The sequence below is a fragment of the Ursus americanus genome, chromosome 10 (genome assembly GCF_024610735.1).
Source record: "Ursus americanus isolate L20-20 chromosome 10, mUrsAme1.1.p, whole genome shotgun sequence".
NCBI classification, from domain to species: Eukaryota; Metazoa; Chordata; class Mammalia; order Carnivora; family Ursidae; genus Ursus; species Ursus americanus.
The window spans coordinates 62740340-62763855 of record NC_142136.1 but is presented as its reverse complement, the minus strand read 5'-3'; the positions used below and the strand labels follow the sequence as shown (position 1 = coordinate 62763855).

General features: G+C 35.1%; 1 protein-coding gene across 7 annotated transcripts in view; it reads left to right on the top strand.

Moving 5' to 3' along the window:
- Nucleotides 1–23516, top strand: part of LOC148109375 (uncharacterized) — a 540493-nt gene that overhangs the window by 232746 nt on the left and 284231 nt on the right. For all 7 annotated transcript variants that reach the window (XR_015725973.1, XR_015725974.1, XR_015725971.1 and 4 more), the window contains exon 5: nucleotides 7919–7967. Coding sequence is in view for 2 of the 7 variants with exons in the window: in XM_087865176.1 (XP_087721302.1) it covers nucleotides 7919–7967 (49 nt within the window). In the remaining 5 variants the exon portion in view is untranslated. The remainder of the gene's footprint in view (nucleotides 1–7918; nucleotides 7968–23516) is intronic.

The window sequence follows — 23516 nt, the reverse complement described above, 5'->3', positions numbered from 1 at the left end:
CTAATATTGTTGCAAGCTTCCAGTTAATTTCTAGAGTTCTGAAAATGTTGATTTTAAAAAATGTTGATATTCTTACTGCTTTTAGAGAGGAACAGATTTTTTGAGATCCTTACTTGGCCGTTTTGGAAGTACTCTTCATCAGATTTTTTTTCCCCCATAGTCTGAATGTGTTCTTTTTAGAGCTATCACATCTTTCAGATGATGAAATTGATATTGGGAAAGCAAGATGGCCTTTTCCCCTCCAGTTTACATGTTGTTTACATCCTGTTGAATTGACCATTTCCAGGAATTACTCTGAACTCTATAACATACATTAAGTTTGAAAGTGGACCTACTCTTGGCAAGTTCACAAAATAATAGGTATGAGATGATTTATCTCTGCTTCAGTGCAACATGCATAGCTTTTCTTCAATTTCTACTTCTAAAGATGAAAAATGGCCAGCCTCATAAAGCAGTTCACCCTGATTCTTCAGTGGGAGATAGAACCCCCTTTCAACACCACCATTCCCCTTTTTAGTCTCCCTACATAACGTGCATTTTACCAGCCTTTCAGAGATAATTTACTTTAGTTTTCCAACTCAGATGAGGGATTCAAATGGTGAATATATGAAGTAAGGTGGGTAAAAAGGTGGAAAGTACCAAGGAAAGTAAGAGGAGCAAAGCACATTGAGATAATTTATATTTCTGTGATGTCTCTCAAGTCATACACTTTAGATCATTGCTTATTACAATATGTTTAAGGCTAATTAAGTCTATATAAAATCGCTCTGTCTCTTAACCTAGGGTGTAATTTGTTCTTTCCAAATAGAAGTCTAGAAATACTTTTAAAAGTGAACCAATCAAAATTCTGAATTATTGCATTAGCTGAATTTGAATTAAAACTTCTCTAGCTAACCACGTCATGGAATTGCCAATGAAAGCAACAGGAAGTGCCAAGCTGTTTCAGAGGATCTCAGGCATATTTGGACTTGCTTGGCATTGGTATTTTTTTCTAATCACTCCAGGAAGTGGTGTGATGGAAAATAAATCTGAAAAGAAGTGTGCCAGGAAAACCAAGGGAGCCTCTGGGAACAATCAAAACACAGGCTAAGCCTTATGGTTCCTGATATACCTTCAGGACACTGTGTACTGCTTCTCTGAGTTATCATTTTACAAAAAAGAAGGCCTGCTTTCTTTTACTTCAGCTTTTATGTTGGTTTGAATCCATAGATTATCTCCCCCAGCATTTAAAATGCCTCATGTGCAATCCCTGCAAGGCAGTGATTATCACTGGGTTATCCTGATCTGTGCAGCGTCAAGGGAAAATTTCTCCAATTTTGGTAGAAGTTCCAAGGTTTGGGTTTGATGAAGGACATGTACACAATGATTTTAAGGGTGAACAAAGACCAATTACTGGTATACTAGTCATAAAGCTGTTAGTCCTTTAAATTGTTCCCTGAAAAGGTGCCTTGAAGATTAAACAAATCCTTTAAAATTGATTTTAGAAGAGCTGTTATGATATCAAGTAAATTATTTTATTTTATTTCGTATGACTGACAGTCCCATAGGTTTTTTTTTAACTTCTGTTTACAAAATTTGTTTTTTTAAAAGCTATCATTGTCTTGATATCTATACACTGATAATGGCTGCTGAGCAGCAGAATGAAATAAGTTAGTCATAGTTCAAAATACCATTCTATCTCTTTTTTCCTATGAGTCCTTAAACAAATTACTTAACCTTCTGAGCCTTAATTTTTCTTCTTATAATGTGGTTGTTTTAAGTAGTAATTATATTAAATGAAATTGTTTGTGAACATATTAGCTCTTTTCCTGACACAGAGTGGGCACTTTATAAAAGTTATTTTGAATTTGAATCTAATCTCTATTGCTCATCTCTCCTCACCTCTATGGGTCATCTACATAGCAGTGGAAATCTTTTTCTGAATCACCTTTGTGTTACTAAATGGCCTTATTTACCACCAGTTATGTTTAGGTAGCATACTTCTTCCTCCAGCCCTTTAGAAAAGTAAGAAGAGTAGAAATGAGTATATACACAATATATACTAAGTTTTATAGTTAGGAAGACAAATATTTGTTGGCATCTAACTGGTATTGTTGGCAGGTGCCTGGATCATGGTAGGTTGTTCCATAAATAGTCTTCTACCTGATTGGCCCAGTGTCAGGCTCCTAGTACATTGCTGATGGTAGCGGAATTTCATATCCATAGGCTTCACCTTTCTATATAGGAGATCCATGAGAATAAAACTGGTGTTTTATCCTACCCTCTTCCTCAGTGCCCCTAAGGTGATTGGTAAGTTTGGAAAGATTGGTGAGTTTGGAAAGAAGAATTTTGGATGTGTAGCCTAATCCTTTTCCCCCCACCCCCTCTGGATTTGCATGCAGAAGGCATACATTCTGTCATGACCTTCCATTCCAGACTCTGCCCCTGTTGGGGAGGTCTGCAGCCTTTAGCACTTCCTGTGCTAGGATGCTAACTCTATTTGGGGATCCAGTATTAGGAAACTCATGATTGCTGAACACCCAAACCACATCTCCCAGTTCATTACTAATGAAATTGGTATTTTGTTTTCTTCCTTCCTTCTATCACTTGATCATTACTGAAGTTGGGAGGGGAAAAATTGATTTCATTTATTAGCTTTCTAAAACTCCAATATACATTTAACCCCAAAACTGCTGATGTGCTAGCCTCCATGTGTATAATACCAGGATCTCAATCTATCACTCTCAATATATTGCTCAGTTATCTCCATATGTTTCCAAGCTGGTGCTTCAAAATGTACACATTCTAGATGTAGCTGTCACTTGGTGACAGTCTTTGTATTCTTATGTTCTAGCTCAAAAGTATGTAGAATTACTGCCTGAGAAAGCTCACTTGCTACTTTACACCATGAGAGCACTAGTTTACTCCAAGAAAAATATCTGGAATGTTTCTTAAGCTATAGCCCTTGAGCTGCCAGAGCATTGTAGGATTTGGGGCATTACTGAGAAGAATGGCCTCTTCTTTAATTCTATGTCTCAGCATTTAAAAAATTGAAGTCTCAGAGAACCTTTTCTTGGGTCCAATAATTTACAGACTCTTTTATACAAAAGAGTTTAACCATTTTTGGACTCCACCCCACTAATCATGGTGGGTTTAAACATAGAACAAAAGTTCTGTTGGGAGCAAATATGATAACATCTTTGCCATCCTTCTCCTTTCTTAGTATTAGACTTCAACCACAACCTCCATTTTCCTATTCTACTTACAACCCCTGTGTATATAACTTACTTCACATGAATACCTGGGAAGTGGGTGTTGGAGTGAGGGTTGATGGATGGTGGTCTGATGATGCAACAGAGGAGCTCCATTTTAGCTAACCATAGATTGTGTAGTTTTTGTTACTTGTTTTCACTGTTCCTCTAAATACTATTGGATGTTTACTACTATTAGAAGACAGGTTGTATTTGTCTGTATCTCTATAACCTGAAGTATATTTTTATTAATGGATACAAAGATGCATAATATTATGTACCATTTCTTAGCCAAGTGCACTTCCATGAAAATTATCCCATGAAAATTATAATGTTTATTTCATTAAGTGGTAGTTGGTTGGAGAGCCACAAAACATGTCTCTGCTCTCCTAGTTAGGTGCAGGTGTTTGGAAGCATCCCAAGCCTCAGATTTTGTGATCCAAAAAGAATTAGACCTAAAATTGCCTCTTCTTTTTCCCTTTGGCTGACTTCATTTAATTCATGAAATTGGTCTCTGGTGAGTCTGATAACTTGTTTTAAGGTGGTGTGTATGCACGCGGGAGTTAGGAATGAGATACATGAGCGGTGCAGTGAAGAGATGGAGTGACCTAAACGTCTGGAAAGTAGTTTCTATCCTTGAGTTTCTTATTGCCGTGAAAAATAGATAAAATTGCCAGTACAAATTAACCCTGTGCAACCTTCAGCTACATATGAACTTAAGTAATTTTCAAGTAAAATGAAAAACTCAAGAGATAAAAATCTCATCCTAAAGTGTGCCCACTTTTAGTTAAAAGTGTTCTTTTACAATTGCTTGCATATTTTACATTAGAAATATCCTAGAAAACAAAATTGCTGGAAAGTAAAAAATACAGAAATATGTTCTTTACCGTGGATATACATGCAACACATGAGTCTAACATTTATTTAGCTCCCACCCCTCATTTTTTCTTTTTCTTTTTTTTTTGGCCTAGAATTTCGGTAGGGACAAAGAAAAGCCCATATAAATAAAAGTCAAAATATCTACAGTAATGGAGAGGGAGGAGAAGGCAAATACTAGTTGATAATTAGGGTTTTGAGGTGATTCTCCAATATGATGTCATAAGGCAACTTAGAAATATATCGATACACCATTGGTGTTATTACTGCTGGTGTTTGAGCTAGTAAATATTAAGTAAGTCCCTATTATGAGCAAGTTACTCTGCTGAGCACTATGGCAGATACAGAGATGCTAAAATGCAGTCAATGTCTATAAGAAGATCATAATCTAGAACAGGTAGTCATACGTGAACCATTGAATTAAGATATGCATATAAGTTGTATTCCATTATATTATAGATGTATGAGTTACTTCAGAGTTGCACATTAGTAATTGACAAATAAGTAGTAAAAATAGCAAGTGATTAAGAGGAGATGTAAGGGAGAAAGACAACACTGACTTCTGGAGTAAGTGAAGGTAATTCTAATAAGAGCCAACACTATTCAGTACTTACCATGTACTCGACAATGTTCTAAGGACTTTACGTATATTAACTCATTTTACTCAAATGATAACTCTAGGAGGTGGAAGTAATTAGTATCATTCCATTTTGTGTACGAGGAAATCGAGGCCGAGATGTTGAGTAATTTGCCTAAGGTAGAGGGGGAGACGGAATTTGAACTATGCTGTTATCACTGCACATACTATGTCCTTTATAATTCTGTATGAGGGATTTTGCTTACTAATCCTTCATATTCATGTGACCCAGATACATATAAGTAGTTTGCTTTTAAAACAACTATGAATATGAAATACATAGGACAAATATATTATCTAAGTTGGTTTTAAATGTGTGTTTCTTTTCAAATCAACGGGCGACCAGAGTTGTTTGATCATTTATGATTGTTGCTCCATTCTTTTCCCCTTTACTATAATTAAGAGGTATTGGGGGAGAAAAATGCTTCAGTAATATCTTGGTTTGGATCCTGAGACCTCAGGAACATCTCAACAACAAAAGACAATCACTAAATTGTTTAACTTGATACAAGAAACATTTTGCCTTTCCTGAGATGGTGAGAGAAGAAAATGAGAAAAAAGAGGAGGTCAGTGAAAAACAAGAGTAGTCAGCAGGTTGGGAGACTAGATGAGGTGCTGGCTAGAGAAGGGATGAAGTCAGGACCTCCAAATTCCATTCCTGTCAGAGAAATTTTGAGAAAAATGGTATCTGAAAGATGAATTTTAAAATTAGAGCTATGTCATACTCTTTGAATCTTTTGAAATCTGTAATCTCTATTTCTCATAATGATCAGTGTGAATATGATTTTTAAAAAGGTAATATTCATTTTAATTTTTTTGAAACCAGTAAAAGGTATGAGTTCACAATTTGGTTGACACAGTGAAACACTGAGACAGCACATGTGGAAGTAGAAGATAAAGGTAGAGGGGGATCATGAGGATGTTTAATGCTTCTACAAGCTATGGGAATTGTGAGTTCAAGTCATTCAATCTAGAAGGACAGGAAACTCAACATTGATTTCAACTGACACAGCACAATTAAAAGAGATTATCTGGCTCAGTGGGTTAAGTGTCTGCCTTTGGCTCAGGTCATGATCCCGGTGTCCTGGGATCAAGCCCCAAGCTGGGCTTCCTGCTCTGCAGAGAGCCTGCTTCTCCCTCTCCCTCTGCTGCTTCCTCTGCTTGTGCTCTCTCATTGTCAAATAAATAAATAAATAAATAAATAAATAAATAAATAAATAAAATCTTTAAAAAAAAAAAAAAGCTTATCAACTTAAGTTTGTTCACAATGTCCTTTTCAGTTACACTTTTCAGACCATGAGCTTTCCTGCTTTGCTTGAGAATAGTATAGTTTTCCTCATAAACCTCTTTCAAATTGCCATGTCCTTCAGCAATCTTACTATTATACTCAAATTCTTTTTAAAAGGTCTTTTTTACTTGACTACACTAGAGATATTATTGATTTACAGTTACAAGCAGGTTTTACCTAGATCTATCCTTAGTATGGCTACAAATGTAGTGTTTTGATCCCAGACTCTCTCTCTCTCTCTCTTTTTTTTTTTTTGTAGCACCAGTCAGAACCTCTGCTTTAGCATTTGTCCTTCTAATGCTAAAATGGTTCTCATTTTTTGGTGAATTCCTTAGAGGCTGAAATGATCACTTTCATGTCTCAGCGCTCCTTTCTCTATCAAATTTTTTTTTTCATAAGTCTAGTCCGAACTGCTAAGTGTCTTTTCAACCTCCATTAGTATCTCTCTTCATTTTATTTATTTATTTGTTTGTTTTCTTTTTCAAATTTTTACTTAAATTCTAGTTAGTGTAATAAGTTTCAGGAGCAGAATTTAGTGATTCGTCAACTTACATTTAATAGCTAGTGTTCATCATAACTAGTGCCATCCTTAATACTCATCATCCATTTAGCCAATCCCCCACCCACATCCCTCTGTCAGACCTCAGTTCTCTATTGTTAAGAGTCTCTTAGGATTTGTTTCCTTCTCTCTCTTTTTCCCCCTTCCCACATATTCATATGTTTTGTTTCGTAAATTCCACATATGAATGAAGTCATATGGTATTTGTCTTTCTCTGGCTGACTTTCTTCACTTAGCATAATACACTCTAGCTCCGTCCACACCATTGCAAATGGGAAGATTTCATTCTTTTTGATGGCTGAGTAGTATTCCATTGTGTGTGCATGCATGTGTGTGTGTGCATGCATGTGTGTGTGTGTGTGTATGTGGGTGTGTGTATATGTATGTATATAATACACCTTTTTTATCCATTCATCAGTTGATGGACACTTAGACTTTTTCCAAAGTTTAGCTATTGTTGAGAACTCTCTTAATTTTAAATCATGCATCTTTATGGTTCTCACCCAAGAAAAGAGATTTCTAAGCAGCCTCATTTCTTACTTTCACATATTCAGAGCAATTGTGGTCAAGAGGAAAAAGCTTTGTGCTGGGGTTGGGTGCATAGATTCAGGTTCTGGCTTCAGCTTCTGCATCTACAAAACATAGTCTGAAAACCTATTCCGGTGAGGACTAAACAAAATAACATGGGGCAGCACTTTGTAAATTATAAATGGCTACAGGAATTGTAGATATTATTTTAAAAGAAAAAGAAAAATATTTCAGTCAAAAATGTTCTGGATTGAACCAAATAACGTATCTCTTTTCCTTCTTAAAACTTTTGCCATTGGAAAATGAATACTGGGGAAATACTTAGCTCTTTAGCAAGTAAATTGACCTGGGGAGCAGTCTTTCATCCTTCTTTGTCTCTTATGAGAAGGGTTAGAATCTTTGAATTTTAGATGAGATGATTGAAAAAATACGGTTGCAAAATGGGGTGATGTGGAATTCCAAGAAAGCATGGGGAAGCACAGCAGAAGGTAACTGCCCTTTGTTGGAGTTAATAGCTCACAGTAATTTTTGGCCCTTTCCTTACTCGTTGAGAAGATGTATATAAAATGTGATTTTACTTCAATGAATGTGAATTATATTTATTTAGAAAAACTATGCTGTTCTAGTTATAAGAATTTATCTGTCAGGAAATGTATATATATATATGTTTTGGAAATTGTATGTTAATAGCCATCATTAGTCGTAGAAATATTAGTGCATGTGATGTAACTGTTTTATATATCTGTACAATCTTCGAAGTTCACAGAATTTTAAAAATTAATTTTTCTTTACACATTTAGGAATCTTCTGGCATCTTGAACTGTTCTGTGAAGTCTACTACAATATACTGTAAGTAAAGTGATTTCCACTTTTTTGGGGAGAATATCTTGCTCTGCATTTGCCACATATATGCATCTTCATGCTTTCCAGTTTCAGATATAATGGGTAAATGTCACATACTTTCAAAGTAGATACACAGACCACCCTCAATTATTCATAGCAATGGAGAGAAGTAATATGGACGTTGTGGCAAGTGCAGATTTAGATATGTTGAATCAATTTGTCTTCTTTCTTTATGAAATCTTTCTTATTGGGGGCACAATTTCAAGAAGTGCTCATATAGCACATTTAAAAGTGTTTAAAATGAGTTAACTGAAATAGATGTAAAAATTGTATGAATAAATATTTAATAGTTTTAGGTATGAAAAGTGTACTTGTCACTATGCAAAATTTATAGCAACACTATTCCTAACTAGTGACTTTGCAGTTGAGGAATAAGAAGGTTGAAGGGAGATGGCAGAATCTGGTAGGATCCATTTGTGCTTTAAGTAAAGTTTTATTTCATTCTTTTTTTTTTTTTCACTTTGTGGAGCTGTGAACCAAGGTTTCTTTTTTCCTAGCATAAAAGGGAAAATATTTAGACATATGGGTCACAAAAGCCATTTATGCTCAAAATATCTCAACTCCATGATCAAAATATTTCTGGCATTATGAGGTCCTGGAAAAACCCAGAGTGTATTTTTCTGATTAGACCTGGGACAGTGTCCCAGTGGTCCTGTCATCCTTTCCTCCACCTGGCTGAGGCACATTCTCTGTACAGTATGTGCAGTACTGTTTGGCTCCTGCTTCATTACTAAGTAGCGTCAGTTGCATATGTGGGCTGGCTGCAGGGGGCCTGGACCCACGGAATACTGTCTGAGTGGAGTTTTCCACTCGATGTTTGGTTTGGCCTAGTCCACGTGATGTCTTGCCAGACCTGCGAACTCTCATCCGAATTCACTCATTCCTGGACGGGAAATATTCCTCATGCTGTTGTCCGAGAACCCTGATCTTTCACTGTAAACCTGGCGGGATATCTGTTGGCCAGACCAAAGTATCAAGAAGCCAGATTTGTCTCTATGAAAGACGCGTCTGTAGTGGATGGTACTTGTTCTAGTAAAAGTATTTAGGGTTGTGGTGTTGGCCAGGTTTATCCACTTAAAAAATGAGAAACTCATAAATGTAGCACTGAAAAGCCCTCCATTTAAAATGATGGAGGCGATGACTGTTCCAGGTCGACAGCCAAAGTAAAACAAGGTATGGTACAGGATGTTATCTTAGAAACAGAATTTTGTGTTTTGGTCTACAGTCTTAGAAAGTTAGCAAAGTGTTCTTTTATAAAGCAAGCATGGCACATGGGCAGCTGTGCCAAGGGTGTGGTGACCTGGCACAGGCACCAGGGCTGAGGTTTACCCAGCCCTCTTGCACCTGTGAGGATGAATTGGTTTTTTATATTTTATTCTTGTGTTAGGATCTACCCACCCCCCCCCCGCCTTTTTTTGGATGTACTGTGTCTATGGCAAGTGAAGTCCATAAATTAAATCAGTAGATATTCATATCCTTTAACTAACATGGTACTGAGCATATAACTTATTATTGTTTAAAGTAAGAACACAGATCATATTATACAACTCAATAAATTTTCGGAGGTGAACATGCTGATATTACTACTACTCATGACAAGAAATAAAACAATTTTCAGTATCCCAGGAGCTTCTCTTGTGCCCTTCACAATCACTACCCACTCCTCCTCTCCATAAATATCCTTTGTCCGGTCTTTTGAACTTTATATAAATGGAATCATATGGTATAGTGTTTTGAGGGAACCTGGTTTTGTTTAAAATTAAGTTTATTTGATATACCCATTTTGTTGTAAATAGTAATTTTTCATTTTTCATCATAGGTAGCCTTCTATTGTATGTATATAGCAAAATTATCGATTCTACTCTGAATGGATATTTGGGTGGTTCCCAGTTTTGACTATTTAACTAATGCTGTTGTGAGTGAGTATGTATGTATAGTTTTTAACGAACATTTGCATGCATTTCTGTTAGGTAGTGAATTAAAGTAGAAAGGCTGGGTCCTAGGGTGTGTATTTTACAGTAATAGAGGATATTACTGAAGTTTTCCAAAGTGGTTGTATCATATTGTGCTTCAATAAGCTAAATATGAGAACTCCAGTTTCTCTTGGTCATAGATATGTCTTACTATTGTCAAGCTTTCCAATTTTAGCCATCCATACTTGTGAAGTGATATCCTGTTGCATCTCTCTGACTAATGGAGTTGTGCACTTTTTCATATCTTTAATGGTCATTCGTATGTGCCCCATCCTCTTTTTAATGGTTCTTCAAGTTTTCTATGGGTTTATGTTTTTCTTACTGATTCATGTGTTCTTAGATTATTTGGAATCAAATCCTTTGTTGATTATATGTTCTTCTACTCTTTCTGTTGTCGTAATAGTGTTTCTTGATGAAGAGATGATTAATTTGTGCATGTGTGTGTGCGTGTGCATCCTGCTTAAGAAATCTTCCTGTATTCCAAAGTCATGAATATATTATACTATATTATCTTACAGAAGCTTTACTCTTTTATCTTTTACATCTTTATTTCTCTGGCTACTTTAAAATTTTCTTTTCATCTTTGTTTTTCAGCAGTTTTACTATGTTTTTGTTTGTTTTATTTTGTGTTTATCCTGCTTGGATTTCTTAAATTTGTGGATTGATGTCTGTTGTTTTTATAATATTGTTAGGCAACATCACGTAAGATATTGCCTCACTATCTCCTCTCCTTTTAGATCTTCAATAGTTTCTCCAATAGATCTTTCATGTACCTTTTCTTTATTTTTCATCTTTTCCTCTCTCTGTTCTTTAGTCTGGATGTTTTAAATTGACCTAACTTCCAGTTCTTATTCGCTTATCTCCTGTTTAATGTCTATAAATTTCTTAATTTTAGTATAATTGTCTTTTTCATTTTAGAATTTTTGATTGGTTCCAGTTTCTGGTCAATTTCTCCATTTTCCCATCTACTTTCTGAAAACATTAATCAGTTATTTTAACATCCTTGTGTGAGAACTCCGAAGTTTGCATCATCTTGAATCTGTTTCCTTTTTTTCCAATTTTTTTCCTTGATTTCTGAGCATTTAACTCTCTCTCCTAGCATGCTTAATAATTTAAAAAATTAAGTGCCAGATATTGTATATGAAAAATCAGAGATAAATTTGTAAAGTTCTATCTGATGTTATCTTTTCTCCAGAGAGGATTTAATGTTAATTTACTCTGCATTTAGAGCAGGAACAGATGAACTTTACTTGGTCTTGAATTGAACTGGTCAACATTGGATTTTTATGAGAGCTTTGCCCTTAATCCTAAAGTCTGGCCCTTTCAAAGTCCTTTTGGAGGTCTGGGCCTTTTATCAGGGGCTGTCTGATTTGCAGACCTCTGCTCTCATTAGACTGTTCAAAACTCAAATCAGGTTTTTAGCATTTGGCCATTATTTTCTGCTTTGCCTCTTTATCCTGACCTTCTTGTAGCCTGACAAATATCTTGAAGGGAAAAGTACTACAATTTACCTCCCTTCTCTCCAGGATCTTGGATACTCAAATTATTCTATTTTCAAACACTTTTTTTTGTTTTTTCCAACTTTTCTAATTATCTCAGATAAATCCTGTGGAAATTTGGCTCTGCAGCAAGCCACTCCACCAATACCAAGGCAGGAATTCCTGTAGGCTTTTTCTATGAGAGGAGTATACTAGGTTTATTGTTGTATTCCCAGTGACTTCTATAATCCTCAATACATGAATACGCTCAGAAATTTTTTCAATGAATAAAAATATGCAAGAGAAATAGAAACAGGCCCATTTTAAGGGGATATTTTTGGCTTAATGAAATAGCTAAGAGTTAGTCAAGATTCTCCAATGCTTAGTTTATTTTCAACATATTTCATAGAATCTTTCTTCACAACTTGAATTTTGTCTTTTATCTTTTTCCCCCTCTGTAAAACATTTGGAACCCATTCTACAATTTATCTCCTGGTCTTATATTGTCTTAATAGCATGTTTGATCTTAAAAGCTGGCAAATATGTCTGTGATATTAGCATTAGGGTAAGCTCTACAAGACAGGCTCTGTTACATTTCTGGTACATTCTTCAATATATCTCAAATGGTGCTAAACATACTGATGTGATACTTCTTTAAAATGTAAGGCAGTCAAAATTGAAGTGCTACATTCTACACTTGAGGGATTCATATAATGTATATTGCAGTATATATTTTTTAAATTAAAATTTCAGATGTGTACAATTAGTAGATTGTGTATAGATTTTGATGTGTAGATTTTTGGGGGTAGGCTGTGTGCAGAGCACTATGTTTATGAGTAAGTGTCCCAATGCTCTATCAGTGTCATTCACAGTTGCCACCATGGCCTGATTATAGGAGGACAGTATCATTATTGTTGTGAGTAAGGAGATCTGTTTACTGTGTGCTTAATATGTGATGGATGCCATGGCAATTATTTTACATAAATTGTCTCATTTAATCTTCATAATAACGCAATTCAAAGATACTATTGTTATCCCAATTTTTAGGTAAGGAAACTGAGGCAGAAAAAGGTTAAATCACTTTCCCGAGGTTATAGAGCTAGCAAGTGGAAAAGTGCTTGGATACTGCTTGTGGTAGTATGAGACCCTAAAACTATATTACACTATTCTACTTTCCGTTGAAAATTCTCCAGTCCCTTGTAATGAAGGGGAAGCAGAGAGAGAGGTATGATTCAGTTTATTGTCTCATTGCCCTCAGCGCAGCAATACTGAAGAGGAGGGGAAGGAATGCTTATTTTGAAGTGTTCTTTCATCTTAGGCATATATAATTATCTGTAGGAAAGATGTTTTACAATAAGCATGAGGATTTGGTTTAACAATTTGTTTCTTTCATATGCTGAGTTCTTTTGTTTCTTCATTTTTCACTGGAAAATTTTGTTATATTCAGGAAATTTATAACCTAATGTTGAAAGTGCCAAAGAAGAACACTAAAAGAATCAAATGGGTGGGCGGCGCCTGAGTGGCTCAGTCAGTTAGACCTCCGACTCTTGATTTTGGCTCAGGTCATGATCTCAGGGTCCTGAGATTGAACCCTGGGTTGGGCTCTGCACTCCATGGGGAGTCTGCTAGAGATTCTCTCCCTTTGCCTCTCCCCACATTCTCTCTCTCTCAAGTAAATAAATTAATATGTTAAAAAAAAGAATCACATAGGATAAAAATGTCAGTGACAGAATAAAACATTAGTCTTCTTTAGTTGAGAAGTATAAAAGTTGAGTGGATATCTTTAAAGTCTAGAAAATCACAGAGTTTTTTTTAAATTAAAAATAACAATATATGAAAGAATAATGTTGGTAATATTGAAATGTTTAAAGGAGGGAAAAATCATGGGTTTTCATTAAGAAGAATTGAGAACCAGTTAGCCAGATGAAAGTGATAGAGAAGTCTGTTTTCACAGAAATTCAGAATTGGAAAAGTGAAGATTGTGATGGGTTCTGTTTTTATTGGATTGATTATAAGAGTGGTGAGAGAGTGGAGGAGCATCTCTGTTTCAGAATTATGGAGATAAATAATGTCCTGAGGATAACTGGGAACTTAAAAACAGATACAGTTATTATATGCATAATTTGGATGTTGCAAGTAGAAATCTATTTGTGCGCGTGCTCTGCAAACAGGGCGATGCATGCTTTCATGCCACTGCTGGTTATTAAAGTGTAGGCATTTCAGGAGCATGGATTTTAATTCAGCTCATGAGAGTCTAGGTTAATCTCATTCTTCTAAAATGTTTTCTTCATTTGAAACAGTTATGGTAAGGTTCAATGGTGGATATAAAAATGATAACTTTTAAAATTTAGGAAATGATTTTTTCTCTCAAAAGAGATCACTCATGTTATGGTAGCTTTACTTTACAAAATATTTAGGACTCAAGCCTTCTTCTGGCTTATTGTTTTTCTGTGATAGCCTCTATTCTCAAGGTCTCCTAGTCCTCAATGGCTTCTTCCCCCATTAGCCAGCATGTTCATTTTCTAGCTAGCAGGTAAGAGAGAAGGACAGAGGAGAAAGGCAAGAAGATCATGTGCCAGCTACCTTTTAAGGAAAGTTTTAAAAGTTGCCTCAATAAACTTGTGCTTATATCTTTTTGACTTGAGGAACCAGGTCACTTGGCCAAATCGACTTATAAAGGAGTCTTTATTTTGGGTGGTCAAATGCCCAGTTAAAAATCAGGTGTTATGTGGTAGAACAGAATAATTTTTGGAGGACAATTAGTGTTGTCAAGAATATAGGGTTTCTAGGATCATAAGTATTCTGGTTGCCCTTTTATAGGTAAATTTAGTTTTCAGTTGCCTTATTGTCCTTCTAACATAGTTATCTGGGCTGCATGGAAATAGAAATGGAAGTGGAAATGAGTAGAAATGTTGCATGCTTTTGTTTTCAACACAGATAGTAGGTAACTGTTTTAAGAATCAACATCTTCACTAAGAATTATAGTTATAGGTAGGTAAAAAGTTGTCCTCTGCCTATTCTGGTCTTCCTATTTTGTGAAGTGCAAGAAGTTCAGGATGCTTTTAAGTCACTTAACAAATTTTCAAATGCTTTCTGAAAACATTTAAGTTGATTCTTCTAAGATACATGAGAAACTAATGAAGGAATGTGTCTTTTTTTCCTAATTGGTTTCTTTATGGTAAATATTTGATCAAAATCATCATTGTCATTACCTGCCATGTTATAGTCACTGTGTTAAGTGCTTGACACACATTATATCTTTTAATACTCTCAACAATCCTGGAAGGTAGGTATTTTTGTGTCCATGTTAGAGCTGTGCATACTGATGCTTAGAGATTTAAGAAGCTTATCCCAAATCTTAAAAGTCATGTCAGGGTTGGGATTAAAATTCAACTCAAAATCCGTACTTTTAATCATTATACTGTATTGATTTTAATCTTCTACCCTCTCCTAAAATAAATTAAGATTGGTTAAAAGGAAAAGAGATAGTTTCCCATTAGAGATAAATATGTATTTTTTGCTTGAAATATTACACTGCTGTCTATATACACACATACTACACACACACAAACATACACGCACACACAACCCCCATATGGACCATTGCAATATGAAACATTTTTTTCTGAGCATCTGAATTATTGTCAAAGCTGTCTTTTGGGGTTTTTTTCTGTTTTGTTTTGTTTTGTTTTGTTTTGTTTTGTTTGTCTTTTGGATATGTTTATAAGGCCAGATTTATAAGTTTATAAGTTTCATAGATGAAAATTTTTAGATCTTCAGTTATTACCCATGGATTTTGGGGCTTTGTGAAAATATATAGTACAGAAAATTTCTGCAAGTCTAGCAGAAATCAACTTTATGGGGATAGATTGGGTAGAAAAATTAATGGAGAGTATAAAGCCACTGCAGAGTCCTTGGATTACTGGTGGATTTGAAAATGAACAGGTATTTGCAAGAATAGTAGTTTGAGTGCTTATTATACTTCGCTCTCTTCTCTGATCACATTACATGATGTAACCCAATGAATCAGAAATTGGATCTGTATGGGGAGATGTGGATGACCACAATTCCCTACTAGTCACTCCTTCTACAGATGAGGTATTCCAACATTCCAGGAATCATTTTGGAAATCAACCAGAACTCAAGATTTGTTAGGAAAGTTTGCTAAAATGCTTACAGATAGAGCATATAATGCTGATCTGATGCCTGCCCCAGAGATTTCTGCACCTGACCTCTAAATAACTTCGGGATTGAAGTCCTTTGTCTTACGCAGTCCTACTTGCTGTCCTCCATTCCAAAATTCATCGTATCTCCATGATATCAATATTTGTTCTCAGGGACACAACTATCTTGAACCCTATTGTCTGTATGCCTCTAAGGACTGATCTTCATACATGTTATCTGTGTTATGTATGCCTGCATTTGTAAAGCAGAACTGATTTGCTGGTCAGATTTACTCATGAATGAGAGACAGTACTGATATGTACACTCTCTCTATTCTTACAATACATAGTAGTTTCTAGGATTTTGTTTTCATTAGGTATAGCAGCTTTTGATTTAGATATAAATTAATTTTCTTTTAATGTGTTTGTTGGACTGTTAGCACCAAAATCACCCAAAGTGCTCTTAAAAAGATAGGATCTTAGGCACCATTCAGAACTTAAGGAAGCAGAATGTCTGAGAATAGGGCTCCGAATCTGTATTTTAAAGAAGTTTCCCAGGTGATTTGATGCACATTAAATTTGTAAACTGCTACCTTGGAGGAATAAGTACCTATGTCAAGGTGTTTGACATAAGGTGCTTAGAGTTGACATTATTCCTTCTTGTTTTGCCGGAATTCCTTCCTTTTCTCCTTATCTTCATTTTTTCTCTCCCCAAATATAACATAATTTTTTACAAAATCTGTGACCATAGGGAATTTCAAGATCTATTCTATAGCTGTCTTTTGACATTTGACATATATTAGATCTGGGGCTGATCATATATAATGGGATGTTTAACTGATTTGAAACTTAGGACACTGCTAGGTTTCTCCTTCCTGAGGGATTCAACCTTTTAGCCTTCCTTGGTACCACCATTTCCCTCCTCTCAGAAAGATATTAAATAAATAAATAAATAAATAAATAAATGTCTTTGGGTTACATGATACAAATTCAAAATAGTTATGTACTATATATATAATTATATAGTAGTTTATGTTGAATACTATCTGCTTTGGTGAAGAACTCAATTTTTGAATTACAGTATTTTGATAGTAGAATGCTTCCTTTAGATTCTTGTGGTTTGATATTCAAAGGAGAGAAACGGGAAAATACATTAGTTGTCAATAAGTTTCTGTGATTCATCAGTGTTATCTATGAAAGAGGAAAGTTTTCAGGATGGTATTCATACCTTTTTGCAATGCTCAGTAACAACATTGGCATGTTGATATCTAAATGTAGCTCTGAAAAATAATTGTGGGTATGTTGCCTGAATCTGACATAATACAGTAGCTGTTTCTGTGAGACAGTTGCCATAAATACTGGCCTAGACAATCTCTGTATCACATTTCCCAGGCTATGATCATTGTCTCAGAGTGAGTGTGTGATCCAAGCTGATAAAATCATAATGAGTCTCAGAGCTCTTGGGGACCTATTGGAGAAGTGACTCTCTTTTTCTGTTGTAAAGATGTGAGATTATGGTTGTTAAAGCTATTTTGACTCCCTAAGGTGGGAGCCAGTTTGGATAATGCAGCCAACCTAGAGAAGGGGAGCCAAAAGATGAAGACAAAGGAACCAGTTTTGGGTGAAAACATTTAAATTCCTGCATCAAAAATCATTTGAAGGCAAAGGTATATGCCTGAGGTTTTCATTGTATGAGCTAATGCATTCACTTTTGTTGTTCGTTTGTTTGTTTGTTTGTTTGTTTGTTTAAGTCAGGGTGTGTGTGTGTGTGTGTGTGTGTGTGTGTGTGTGTGTGTGTGTTCCAGTTGGCAACTGAAAGAGTCCTAACTGATTTACCTTCTACCAGTGCTTATCACATTTCATTATCATTGCTTAGGTAAGATGTGACTTCCTTGCTAGACTGTTACCTTCATGAGGGCAGGGCCATGCCTCTCTTGTCTGCTGTTGTGTTCCCAATACCTACCACAATTCTAGCACAGAGTAAGCATGTGATAAACATTTTAAAATGTGAATATACAATTTATTATATTTCTTGAAAAGGCGAATATTACAACATTTTTGTGTTGTAACAATTTGTTCCTCTATGTTCTTTAAAGAAAAAAACACCCCTACATCCCACATCCAATTTCTCTATCCTCTGTACTGATCATGATACAACATCTTGCCACCCACAATGTTTTCTCCTCTACCTTACTATAGCATTAAGATGAATCAAAGCAACTCTTTGTTGCTTATTGATCTTTTAACCAATTACTCCCTGTTTTTTAAACCCATTCCTTTGTCTGTGTCAATACAACATTTTATTTATATTTCAATTGCAGCAGATTTTATGGTGTATTATAATTGTTTCTGCTCTGCTTCTCTTTGTTCCTCAGATTATATATTCTTTGAAAATAGCAACTAAATCTTTTTTTTATTTTTATATTGCCAGTGACTAGTATAGCATTTTACATTTGTGTTTTAAAATGCAGGCATTTTTCTTTAGTTTCCGGTCTAATCTCTTTAGTGTTTTATGCCATTATAAACATACCTGAACTGAATATTCCTGGAATTTTTGTATTCCCATTTGAGGGTTGTCATCTCTGTGATTAACTCATCAATTGGCATATTGGGTATTCACTCCAAAAGGAACTCTAGTGATGGGCAAATTACTGTGGAGGAGGCTTGAAAAGATTAGATTTTAACAGTAACCATTCCTAAGCACCAACTTTGACAATTACTTGGAAATAATACTTAGCGCATATGAAAATGGAAATACAGAATCCATGAACTAAACCGTAAAAGTAGAGACCCTTGAGAATGTTCAAAGTAAGGAAAGAGCCCTTGGGTTAAAGATATTTTGGACTACCAAGACTTTCAAAAATACTTCATTGATAGGTTCTAGTGGTAGTGACTGTTTTATTGCATATTGAATGGTCATTGCCCAGGCCTTTTTTCTTGATAGAGAACACACATTTGTTCAGGGAATGCACAGGGATTGCATTCTGAAGGTATTGTGCTCAGGAAGGTATGTCCTTTTCCAGCAGTGGAGAGGACATGTTTTGAGCCAGTTATGAGAATGTCACACTTCCCTGCCAATAACTGTTCTAATCATGAGTATGTAACCCAGCCCAGACTAATGAGATATAGGGGGAATTCCATGTGCGGATTATGGGAAAAGTTTTCTTTCCTAAGAAGGAGAGAGAGAGAGAAAGAGGAGAGAGAGAACCCACCAACCGTTTGTAATATGTTGTAGATTCCAAGGTGAATATTAAATAATAAGGAAAAAGAAATAGGTAAATATTAAAAGAGAAGCTATCAAAAAGGGATTTTTTATAAATTGGGAATTATTCAGTGGTGGCAGTTATCTATAGCTCTAAGATAGCTAGCCCTAGGAAATAATAGATGATTGCTCTACATGTTATCAGAAAGTCCTCACCCTGAGATGTAACCCATCTAAGAGAATTTATGAACTTAGATATTGGTAATAGCTGCATAATATAACTGAAAGAAGGAAGATGTGGTAATATTAAGTACAAACAGATGGGACATATTTTTTTTTTTTATTTCAGATAAAGGGGATAGAAAGTAAAAATATGTCATTATATGTTCAGTGTTATACAAGGAGAAAATGACCTGAGCCACTGACATGAACATCCTGGTTGGTTTGGCGCTTAGACTCCCTAGAGTGAGAAAGGTAGAAGCAAAAGATTACCATAGCTTAATAAAAATATATTCTTTATTTCAATTTGCCCTGACTTGCTTATCATTAAGCAGAAATCTGATTATGAATTAGATTTCTTAAGTATCTTCATTCTAGAATGGTGAAATTTTGATTATCTGACTGATACAGATGGCGAGTCCATGGATATTGATTGATTGTAAAACAGTAGGCCTCTGGTTGCTATATCTACTTCCTATTGATTAGGTTATCATGAAGTCTGTTCCTTAGAGTCTGTTTTAGAGGTATAAACTGATGCTCTCATATACTTCAGTGCTTCTTTCAGTCATTATTCACTGATCTCAGAGCTTCAGGATGAGGAGTAGGGAAGCACCCGAATGCCTGACTGCTGGCTTTCAGAAGGATTTGAAGGAACTCTAGTTGCCTCTCAGAACAATTTAAATTCTAAGCCCATGGGGTATGGTCTTATCCTACTTTTCTTTTGGGCAAATTAGGATTGTTTGACGAAGAGCTGAAATGAAACATTTAGTCCTTTCCCACACTGGTGTCTTTGTCGATGCTGGGGAAATATTAAAGTGTCTGCAGGACTAGTTAAAACATACTCTGAAAAAAAGAAATCCCACACAGTTCATTCTCCTTTTGAAAAAAAAAACAAAACAATTCATGACTGCCAGAAATCAATTCACATTGTCTTCTTTTCTTTCCTTTTTTCTTTTCTTTTCTTTTTTCTCTTCTCTTCACTTTTCTCTTTCTTCTTTTCCTTTCCTTTCCTTTCCCTTTCCTTTCCTTTCCTTTCCTTTCCTTTCCTTTCCTTTCCTTTCCTTTCCTTTCCTTTCCAGTGAGTCACTGTTGGAGTTCCTTGCCAGTAGGATTGTTTATTGTGTTTTGGGTAGCTCCTTATGCATTACCAAGTGTTCCAATGGAGGTAATATATTTTATTTAAAATGTTTCTTCTCCCAGTGAAAAATCAAATACATATTTGTATGGTTTTATCTAAATCTGACTTCCCACTAGTGAATCAAGAGTATAAGTTATCTTTTGTTGATGAAAATTGCTCTTTCAATTCTATCAATACCCACTGTTTTGTGTCTTAAAGATTCTTAGCTATCCAAAAGTCCCTTGAAGGAACATTCATAATATTAAAAATACATACTGAATTTTTTTGTCTAATTTGTTGGACTTTAATCAAAACTTTAAACCTTTAAATGGTTCGTTACACCCTTTCATGATAGTAAGTGCATAGTAAAAACTGCCCCAAATAGAATATCTCAGTGTTTTTATTGTTTGCTTTTGTCTCAGTTATCCTTATGTGCTATTATTTCCTTTTTAAAAGACTTTCTTTTTTTTTACACATTGAAATTTTTTTTGATTATAAGATAAATTGACGTGACCCTAACCAAAACAAAATAAAATAAAAGCGAAACACTATAAACTAAATTATAAAGTAAACCACAGGCTGAGTGAAAATACTTGCAAATATTTACCTAAAATTTACTTAAAAGATAGAGAACAGCAAGAAAACAAGAAAATGACAATTCTATTTTTTAAAAAAGCAGAGAATATAAACAAGCAACTCAAAGAAGAAATATAAACCCACTAGACATATGAAATAAGAAAGGTTCAATCATTTTTAATAAAAGACTTTATTTTCATGGAACACTTAGATTTATGACCAAATTGAGATTTCCAGTATATTCCCTCCCATGCACAGCCTTTCCCATTATCAGCATCACTCACTAGAATGGTTAATTTTTTACCAAGGGTGAGACCACATTGATACTTTGTAATCACCCAAAGTCCATAGTTGACATTATGGTTCATTCTTAGTGTTGTACATTATTTGGGTTTGTACAAATATATAATGACATATATCAACCAGTAATATTATACAGAGTATTGTCACTGCCCTAAAAATCCTCTGTGCTCCAATTCATCTCTCCCTTCCCACCATTGGCAACCACTGGTCTTTTTATTTTTTCCATAGTTTTGCCTTTTCCAGAATGTCATATTCTTGGAATCATACAATATGTAGCCATTTCAGATTTGCTTCTTTCACTTAGTAATATGCATTTAAGATTCCCCCATGTGTTTCTGTGGCTTGATAGCTTACTTCTTTTTAGTGCTTAATGATATTCCATTGTCTGTAAGTACCATAGTTTATTTATCCATTCACCTACTGAAGGATATCTTGGTTGTTCCAAGTTTTGACAGTTATGATAAAGGTGCTATAAACATCCTTGTGCAAGTTGTGGGGACATAACTTTTCAAATCATCTGAGTAAATGCCAAGGACCGTGATTGCTGGACACTTTTGAGAGTGAAAGAGACTACTAACTGGTTTGAGGCTAAGACAATAGCCATAAACTTGAACTGTCCCAGGGGTGCATCATCACCCTAGATATGAGAATATAAAGTTTAATGGAAAGATAAAGCATTAAGATGTAAGTGTGGAGGTCATCAAAGTATAGAGTGTTTAGCAGTGGGACCAGATGAGATCACATAGACAGAGTATACATAAAAATGAAAAGAAGTCAGGAGACCAAGAACTGAACTCTGGCTACAGAGTTTCAGTGTTGAGAATAAATTTATAAAAAAGAAATAAGGATGATTGTGAAGGAGATCTGAGACAGAGTACCACATTATATAAAATCAGCAAATGGTGAAATTAAGTCTAGAATAAAAATCTGTCTTTTTACTTAAGTTACTTATAAAAGTAATTACTATGAGAGAAACAAGAACAACATATCTAGAGCAAGAATTCTCAAGTTTATTTTGTTTTCTAGTTGATTTTAAATTTTGTTGATTAATCAAAGTACATTTTGGTAAAAAATAAAATATTACTTATGAAAACATAAATGAGAATCCCCCTTCTCTACTACTTTGTATGACATAAGCTTAAACTGAAAGGCAATTATTTTTACCTTTTTCTCTGGCCTTTATATTTCTAAATGTTAAGTGTAATGTGAATAATAATGGTACCTACTTCTTAGGGATGTTGGAAAGAGTAAACTGTAAGACTTCCAGAGATGTGTTAATTGTTATTGTTACTTTTTATCTTTAACTTACTGTTATGGAAGAAGAGGACTTGGCGTTGACATTTTCCCTACACACATTTCTTCCCTCCATCTTCTCAAAATATTTATATTGTGGTTTCAAAGTAAATCAATATTTAGTGTTATAAGAATAGTACAACTCTAAATATACATATGTAAGCCACATATTATATCACAAACACTCTTTTTTTCTGTGTATAATCTTGTTTTTCCTGGACTTAATAATTACCTCAGTATGTTGTTTGCTTAGTTTTCTATAGTACTCTCTAAATTGAGAATTCCTCTCAATAGAACCAAAGACAGCAGGATATTTATTCATTGTCTTTAAAGAATCTTTTAATAAACCAGTTTAAATTTTAGTGCAATCAGGGGCGCCTGGGTGGCTCAGTCGTTAGGTGTCTGCCTTCGGCTAAGGTCATGATTCCAGGGTCCTGGGATGGAGCCCCGCATCGGGCTCCCTGCTCAGCGGGAAGCCTGCTTCTCCCGCTCCCACTCCACCTGCTTGTGTTCCCTCTCTTGCTGTATCTCTCTGTCAAATAACTAAAATCTTAAAAAAATAAATAAATAAATTTTAGTGCAATCAAATTTGTACTTTTCTTCCTCCAAAAGCATGACTTTTAAAAGGCATCCTACCTTACCCATCTCCCAATACAAAGATAATGTCCTGTATATTTTATAATATTTTTAATTTTTGCTGTTTAATTTTAAGTCTATAACCTATATGGAATTGACATTTTGGTTTAATATTATATAAGGATCAATTTCTCTTTTATACAAAAAAGCAACTGTACCAGCATCCTTTATTGCATAGCACGGCATTTCCCTACTGATTTACAATGCTGGTTGTCATAAATCAAAAGTCTTATTTTTTTTTCACTACTGATGTAGGAAAGATGTTAGGGTTTGAAGCTGACGGCCAAGAAAGAATTGTTGAGATGTTTTTGGTGCAAAAAGGTGATTTTATTAAAGCATGGGGACAGGACCCATAGTCAGAAAGAGCTACACTGGGGACATGAGGAGTGGACCATTATATACTTTCAAGTTGGGAAAGGGTGAGGGATAGTGGAATTCCCTAAGGAATTTTGGAAGCAAGGTTTCTAGGACCTTGAGGGAGCTATCTATTGTTGGAAAAAGGTCATTTATTACCATCTAATAAGACCTGGGTCAT